Source organism: Epinephelus fuscoguttatus, linkage group LG6, assembly GCF_011397635.1.
Source record: "Epinephelus fuscoguttatus linkage group LG6, E.fuscoguttatus.final_Chr_v1".
NCBI classification, from domain to species: domain Eukaryota; kingdom Metazoa; phylum Chordata; class Actinopteri; order Perciformes; family Serranidae; genus Epinephelus; species Epinephelus fuscoguttatus.
The window spans coordinates 43,016,633-43,025,326 of record NC_064757.1 but is presented as its reverse complement, the minus strand read 5'-3'; the positions used below and the strand labels follow the sequence as shown (position 1 = coordinate 43,025,326).

Below are 8,694 nucleotides of genomic sequence, written 5' to 3'. Positions count from 1 at the left end.
TAAAAATAAAAACAATCAATAGAAAACCAGAGCACCTCCTGCACCACTGCACCACCCATACAAGTACTTAATATCAGTAAACTTAATGTTTTGTGGCAGACATACCTTTTAAATGATGCACAAAATAACGTGACGAGCTCTTTCACTTTTTTTTATTTTGTAAGAATTATTAAAATGTACAAAAAGACAACAAATACAACATAACAATATATTATCTGAGACTGGCTGTGTGTTTTTTTTTCTCCCTCTGTGGTCGGGTAAAGAGTCAGTGGTCAAAGTGAGAGAGCAGCTTCTCCACGCCGAAGGGTCAGGAGGCAAACATGAAGAATTTTCTACCGGGGGGAGCTTCTCCAAACAGAACGTAATATTAACATTAATAATAAAAATAAAAAAAATGAAATGGTGAACGGGGAACTGACTGAGAACCCGGTCGAGCAGAAAAAGACATCCAGCACGCGATGGAGGGACATCGTTGTTGCTGATGTTGCGAACCGTGTCAGCGTCATACCTCAATCAAGTCGGGCACCGTTCCTGTAGGGGGCGCTGGTGCTGCTGCTTCTACCATGCAGGCGCTGTGTTCGCCAGTCGCCTCATTCGCCTACGGAGAGAACGGGAGCAGAGCGTCAACAACCACACTTACCAAACAACTTTTTTTGATCACTGATAAATCATTTTGAGTCATTTATTGTGAGAAGGAATTCATCTCTTCTTTCTGGTGTCCTTGCTATTCTATGATGGTAAACTGAATATCTTTGGACCGAAGACCAAATAATTAATTGATTCATGAAGAAAAGAATCAAATTAATCTAAAATGTCTAAAGCTCACTGTGTAATTAAAATAATCATCCACTAGACTCATTTATTAGCTGAACATTTTTGTCATAATAAAACCAATGAAGGTGCTGCAGCAGTACCTTGTTTTTAATTTTATTTTATTAACCTTTATCTAACCAGGTAAGAAGTCACAATAAGATAAAAGACAATCTTATATTGAAGACAGACCCGGACTGGAAGGCAACATAAAAACGTAAACAGCCGACTGCTAGTAGCAGCTGGCTCCATTGTGGCGGTCCATCAAACACCCGGCTGACACTCACCTTGTGTTTCTGTCCTGATCTCTGATCTTCTTCTCCATCTCTGCATCTGTCAGCGTCTCCAGCAGGGGGCACCACTGGTCGGCATCGCCTGTGTTTCTAATGGCTATCTCCACCGTGGGCAGCGGGTTCTCACTGCAAAACACCACCAACAAGAACAAATACACTTTGTTACACCGAGTGCTGCAGTAACGTAAACCTAGCTGGCTGGTTTCCATCTGCAGCTGCAGGTTCAGCTGTGATTTTTCTTTTCATGTGACTCAGATCAGATGTTTGATTATTAATGTGAAAAGTGGAGTCACTTCTCCCCCTGAAGCTGCAGATTCTGAAACATGCTAAATTGAATCTGAAGCTTCAAAGACATTGTTTCTGTTACCATAACTAAACATTATGACATGGAGCTAAAACATTATTTTTGACGGCCTGGATGAGCAGCGTGAATACAGATGACAAAAGGACAGGATGAAAGAAAACCAAATTAATCTTTGCTGATATTTGAGGAAACTTAAGGATTCAATGGAAACAAAGAAAATATGAAAACAAGCATGAGAAGAAAAGGTAAAAATATTGTCTCCGGGCGGCTCACTGTTAGTAATGAAAACACATTACAAACCATTATTCCCTGTCATGAAATATGCAGGAAATCAAAACATTTCTTCCACACCAGACATCCAACCGTGACAGAGGTCACTGCTGCTGTCTGGGTCTTGAAATATTTCATCACTTCACATCCTGGAAAACCCAAAAACTCAGACAGCAGACTGTCGGCTACATTTCACCCAGAGAGGAACCGTCAGAGCAGCAAACACCAAACAAGACCTTCGTTTGACTCAGTTCAACTTCAGTCTAGATGTTTTATCAAAACACGTCAGGGAAGAGACATCTGCTGGTTCATGAACAGAAGTGCAACTACAGGCTTCAGCTGCTGGACCAGCATTCTGAACCAAAGGTCTATAGAGGAGAGGTCAAAGGTCACAGCTACATCGCCATGGCAACAGCTATACAACAGCAGAGATGTAACAGATAATTTCCACACTGTTTGTTCCTGCAACTCCCTAAAAATTTTAAGTTTTCACTGGTATGTTCCTAATTTTCTGGTTTAAAATGTTGACATATGTCCTTCTATGTTTGTTTCTTTCTCTAACCCTTCACATCACGGCTATATTCACCAATATATTTAAGGAATTTGATGTAATGATCAACACAAAATAACACAATCAAACACTCGTTCTGCCAACAACCGCCACATCAAATTACTTAAATTCAACTTTGAGGTTTCTTCACGTATTTATCAGTAAGGCTACTTTTAAAAATCCAAATGGCGCAGTGCTCACTCAACATAAAAGCCTCCTAACAATCCACCAAACATTAGTCAACCAGAAAGGTCATTAGTCAGCATTTATTAAATCTAAAACTCTATCAGGAGCTGCGCCTTGTCACAATAAATCCAAACCTATATGACTGGAGCATGTGGGACTTTAATTTGAAAGGACAGACACAGGAAGTGTCCACGCTCAGCAGTCAGACAGGAGTCAGGTTAATTTCCAGGGCTGGTACCTGCGGTTATTCCACAGGCTAGTTAATAACATGTCGGGCAGGAAATCCAAAGTGTGGGATCATTTTGAGAAGGTGAAGGACGAACCCAAGGTGATATGTAAACTCATCTTCATTGGTCGACTACAAACATGACGTATCATCTGAAACATGGAAGTAGCTACATGCCCATTAGCCCACAGCGTCATTAACAGGCGGCTCGCTCAGTGTGTGACGTGCACTTGGAGATAAAATATAGGCCTATATTAATGAAGGTTCATTAGTACGGTTTGTATTTCTCTGTAATGTAGCACAGTGTTAACAATGTTACTGATACTATTCTTTCTCACACCTTCAACTCAAACCACCAAAATATATCATTTCATCATTACATTATTATCGTAAACAACATTCCAACAAGATATAGACTGACTTCAGCGATTTAGATAAGAGACACACGACTGTAACCTGAAACAGTTAATAAACAATCTAATCTGAAGCACAGACTTCTACTTGTATATTGTTTTGATCTGTAAATATTCAAATTCTCCTTAGATGACGGATGAAATGGGCTTGGTGAATCTAGTACTGGATACCTTCCGTACAAAAAAACGGCAGCCAGGATACAAACACACTTTCAAACAAACATTTTGCAGTGTGTTGGTGAGACAGTACCTGAAGGCGTACGTCCTCTGGTGCCAGCTCAGCTGACCGCGGATGCTGTAGGCGATGGTGGTGACAAACTCTCCGCCCAGGCCGAGCTCAGAGCAAAGCTTCAGGGCGAACTTCTCTGGAGAATTCTCCCTCTCAGACATGTCCCACTCAAACTGGTCCACCAGGGAGATGTTCCCAACATGGATGTTCAACTGGACACAAAACATTTAATCAACAAGAGACAAAAACTTGTCTGCACCACAAGTATAACTCTGGAGGATGTTCAAAGATACTCAGTATGATCTAGATCGTCACCTTGATGATGACCCTCTGGTCCGTCTGCTCCTCCAGGATGCTGTCTGTCGGATAAGACTCGATCTGCTGTCTGATGGCGGAGGCGATGGCAGGGACGAAGGCCAACGGGTTGAGGTCTAGGTCGTCGCAAAGGATCTCAGCAAACATCTCAGGCGTCATCAGCTTCTCTGGAAATTTCAAAAAATGGAGAAAGTTTGTTTTTGGTCATCGATGGAAAAGCCTTTGCTTTAATACAATACTTCTCTGAGCTGAGAGAAAGTGATGATGGGACGTTACCGTTCATATTCCAGGTGAAAGCGTCTCTGAGCTTCTGTCCCTCGATCTCCATGTCCAGACGGATCGGAACCAGAACTTCAGACTGAGTGGCGTTCTCGTGGATCACTGCTGGATCGTGGTCGTCAAAGCTGGGAAAGACAAAACACACACAGGAAAAAAACTTAGTGATTGCAGCTAAAATTATACACTGCTCTTACTGTACACTTGATAGCAGTCGTCCGTCAAAGGGGCATTTTGTCTGCTCTACCGGTTGTACATCATAATGTAAAGTTCTACTGTGCTGTGAAAATGTTACATTGCAGCCTGTTTCGCTGCTGTCAGCTGAAACAGTCTCACTCAATACAGGACCAGTTTCAAAAACTGTTGTCTCCTTTATTCACTTAGACACAAAAACATGGGAAAAGGGCTCCAGGTTGGAAAGAAAAACAAAGTTACCCTTTCCAAATGAACAAAGGGAGTGATTTGTGCAGGTTCCTGATGCTCACCACAGCGGGAAAGTCCTCTTCTTGTCACGGCCCAGTCGGCTGCGGTTGATGGTGGTGGAGCAGGGCACGGCGTCCAGGTGGTGAGAACTGTTGGGCAGCGTGGGAACCCACTGACTGTTCCTCTTCGCCTTCTGTTCCCTGGTGAGAGAACAACACAGTTGGGTATGTGTGAAAACTGTACAAAATGAGAGCGTCGGTTTTTTTATTCCATCTTAAATAACTCCAGTGAGACACGTAGTACATTTTACATCTCACCAACATAGATTTAAATGTCACAGGTTGCATCCTACTTTGATTGGAAAGATTTAGGAGGGGGAGAGGTGGTGTCATTATTACTACAGGGTATCTGATTTCCAAATTAGTCCCACACAACTCTTAATAATCTTAGGTTTCAAGCATCAAGTATTAATCAACAACCGGAGTCATACTGTACTGAAAAGAGCCTTTCAGATCTTTTTTCCTGCTTTTTATTTAAGGGTTACAACATTCATTTGTCATTTTAAAACACAGGGCTGCAGAATGAAAAGTCAGTTGTAGCCTCTTCATGTTGCACACACAGAGCAGATACACAAATATTTAAATTAAAATCAAATTAAACAATATCATACTTATGTATATGCATGTGCATCTATACCTAGAAAGACTTAGGTTAGTATTAAACTGCAGCAGACACTGCTTCCTGAAGTCTACGCCTATAAACCATCAGATCAATGACTAAAACTAATACTCACGATAAACTTTGGTACATTAAACAACAACAACAACAACAACAAAAAACACTAGAGGCTACACATGACCTGAGAAACCTCTTCTGATGTGATCCCAACATGTAAACAGAGCAACACTCCCATTAATGTAATTTTAGAGACTCACCATTTTCCACTACCATTACAAATATTACATTACAGACTCCTAAAAAGCACGCCCTGTCTGCACAGTGTTTTCAGAGGTGACTGACTGCAGTGGAGTTACCTGAGGTAGGCTGGGGGCTCAGTGCTGATGGACACAGCTTTGTACTTCTCATCGTTTCCTTCGAGGATCTCCTCGACCTCCGAAGCTTTCAGCAGAGTCACACTGGTGGCCAGCTGAGTGTAACCGTGATCTGAGTGACAAGAACAAGAGTCAAATCAACACAAGACGACAACCACTGAAATGATAATCACTGTGTCAAATTGTGGTTCCTTATCACAATTTCCCCCCACAATTAACTTCTAACGCTAAATAAATGCATTTAACCATAAGTGACATTACAATTGGTTTTACACGCGGTGCTTAGATATTCTTTAAGATCATTATGTTGTCATCTTTTAAAATAGAAATATCATTTAACTTGAGGTTTACTGTCATATTTTATTTATTTTCTGTCTTTGAGATTAGCTCCTTCAATTGTTCTGGGGTAAAATCTTTTAAAACAATAACTCAATCTCCTTATAAATGAATTGACAGACCTTACTTAGTTTGTTCTATTCAATAACAGCGACTGAAAGAGTCTGTAGTCCATAATTTTTACATACAACAGCCTTTAATATTAGAGGAAACAATAGAGCTCAGAGATAATGATGGGGACTCAAAGCTTGCTACAGCCCCACCCAGCTGTAGATGTGTCAGCACTGCACTCTACTGACCGTGTGATGACTCCACTATTTTCTTCCGTTCTTCTACTGATGCCAGTTTTCTCCATAATGACGGGTATCTTTTATACAGGGAGCCTCTGAACATACGGAGGTAGTTTCCCACCTGAACACACACACACACACACACACACACAGAAAGAAAAAGAGAATCGAGATATAAGAAGGCAGATTCTTGATGCACAGCTTGAATCTATTCAATCTTATCACAAAGTGGACTGCAGAGGGCTCTAAGAACACAGCCAAATTAAATATTTAGAGCCCAACTGCACCACTACGGTTCAATAATTATCAAGGCTCACTTGACTTGACTCACTTTCTGGACTGGAAAACTTTTTCCCCTGTCATTCAACACTGATGGGAAATTGACTTAATTAATGTTTAGAATGTTTAATTCTTCTTTAATTCAAAACTATTTCAATAATAAATAAGAGATTTGGTGTCTAAATTATGCTTTAAATCTCACCTAAAATAAACATTATTGAAGGAAAAAAAATACATCAGTACAACAGCAGATTTCAATATTTTCACTGGTAGTGTACCTTATTTGAAAGCTGTTTCTAATCACTGAGCATCTACTGGTCTTCAGATAAGATGTTTATAAAGCTGTTATTTTAGTGACCCTATACAAAACAGTTTCTGCTTTCATAGTTATTAAAATTCTGTAACTCTGGCTACATATATTTAAAAAACTATGGTCAGAGATAATTTTGTCACACTTACACTAAGATCTGGATTGAAATCGCATTGTACATTAGAGCAATAACCTCTTTTACATCCCACAAAACATCTCATTTTTCTCACCCCACTTCAGTCCTCTACTCTGCATTGTCTCTGTAGCCGCCTACATTTTGTTGTTTTGCCTCTGTTGACCGTTTCTGTTTTTATTTTGTATTGTAATGTGTTTTAGTTGCACAACAGGAACCTGCTGAAAACCAGATTTTAACTGAGTCAGGTCAGTTTTGACTGTAACACACAATGTTACTTTTAATTCCTTTCTTGTAAAAATAATTAAAACTCATGACACTGACAGTCTGGTAAAATACACGCCGGTTTATTGTGCAAGTAGCAGTACTATTGACATGTATAAATAATATGAGACGAGCGATATAATCAGCCTGATGGCCAACCACGTGTACACATTGAGGGAATCTGACGCCAGTTTTGTTTGCATTGTCCTCAATGAATTTACATAGAAATAGACATAAGAGCTACGAGAAATAACAACAAAGCGGAACAACTGAGGGTAAAAGACGACTGGCCTATGATGCACACAAGTAGGTGAAAAATAAGTGTATTTAACTATACAAATATTATATAAAACGTTTAACGACGATAAAAATAACAAAAATAAAACGCCTAACGGTAGTTAGGCTACAAGTCAAGTGTTCACGTAACGTTAGTCATTTAAAAAAAAGAAAATACGTAAAACAACAAAAATATGTTTTCAACAGGCATGTGTCTAACAAATTATATACGTATACTATATAACATATGGTATACTGCATAAATATAGTACAGTTAACCTTCATAACGCCAATTAAAGCAGCTTTGCTTTGGATTAGCACCGTTAGCTTGCTAGCTTAGCTTAATTCTTTCACGTTAGCTAGCTCGGCCGCAGATAACCCGGTGAACCTCAGGAGAAGGACGAACATTTTACGGTCAAACTTTATCTCAATAAATCAGCATATAGATAAATGTGTTTTATTTTTAAGACTATTTTTAATTAAATGAACAATAAACCTCAAAAAAATGAATGAGTATTCGTGCGCTGTCGTGCATCGTTAGCTGGTTAGCTGGCTGCTAGCGGACCGGCTGCCGAGTTAAACGACACTTTTCTGCCAGATAAGTGAATTGTGGAATACGGGGTTTGTGAAATAAGTGAAATACTAACCTCTGATCCGATCATGTAAAAGTCTCCATCCTCCTCGAGCTGAAATTTCACCGGTTTTTGTCCAAACGTTTTGCTAAGCGCCATACTGAAATGAAATAACAAAGCTCGGTGCTACTGCGCAGGCGCGAACCACGAGAGCGTCCTGACGCTGAGAGATGACGTTACACTAGTTCATGACGTCATCAGCAGTCGCTACTCTGTCAATTTAAAATATTATGGTTATTATTAGCAGTGGTAGTTTTACTATAATCACCATTTATTACACTATATTAAACTCATATCAAACTTTTATATTATGTACTTTATTGCTGTACTGTATATACTATTCTGCTGAACACTGTATAGTTGATGTCATTACTTTACAAATTTGACACTTTGCTGCTATTAACCAACTTTTTACAGCTTCTGTTTTTATTCTATTATTGTTTTTGTTTCATATGCTTCTAATTATTTCAATTATTGTTTTTATTGTCTGTGCCAAGGGTATGCACAGTTCCTTATGTGTGGAATCCTCTGCAGGAAAATTTAAAGTTGCACTTTGTGGTTCCTCTCAGCCGTTTTTAAGTACTGTTGCAGGGTTTTTGTACACAATCTTCTATTCTACTTTTTATGGTTCACTTCTAGTATATATTAACATACTTTTCGGCTTTTCTTTGTAGTAATCTTATTTTGTGTTTTACATTGTTTGTTTTAGAGCTGTACATTTTTTACTCTGCATTTTTCTTCTATGCTGTCTTGGCCAGGACACTCTTGAAAAAGAGTTTTTTAATTCCAAGAGGTTTTTCTGGTTAAAGGTAAAATCATTTACTTTT

General features: G+C 39.3%; 1 protein-coding gene across 1 annotated transcript; it reads right to left on the bottom strand.

Moving 5' to 3' along the window:
- Positions 1-130: 130 nt before the first annotated feature.
- On the bottom strand, positions 131-8,037 carry smarcb1a (SWI/SNF related, matrix associated, actin dependent regulator of chromatin, subfamily b, member 1a). Its single transcript, XM_049579607.1, has 9 exons — positions 7,883-8,037; positions 5,983-6,094; positions 5,330-5,459; positions 4,358-4,495; positions 3,873-4,000; positions 3,597-3,763; positions 3,303-3,493; positions 1,098-1,229; positions 131-598 (listed from the first exon to the last, which is right to left on the bottom strand). Exons 1-9 carry the CDS (start codon positions 7,964-7,966, stop codon positions 559-561), a joined length of 1,122 nt encoding a protein of 373 aa, XP_049435564.1. The 5' UTR covers positions 7,967-8,037; the 3' UTR covers positions 131-558.
- Between the last annotated feature and the right edge of the window lie 657 nt (positions 8,038-8,694).

Coding starts and splice junctions, on each gene's coding strand:
- smarcb1a (XM_049579607.1), bottom strand. CDS start 7,966: ATGGCGCTTAGCAAAACGTTTGGACAAAAACCGGTGAAATTTCAGCTC. Junction 5,460..5,982: donor AATAGTGGAGTCATCACACG/GTCAGTAGAGTG, acceptor CTTGTCACTCAG/ATCACGGTTACACTCAGCTG. Junction 4,496..5,329: donor GAGCCCCCAGCCTACCTCAG/GTAACTCCACTG, acceptor TTCTCTCACCAG/GGAACAGAAGGCGAAGAGGA.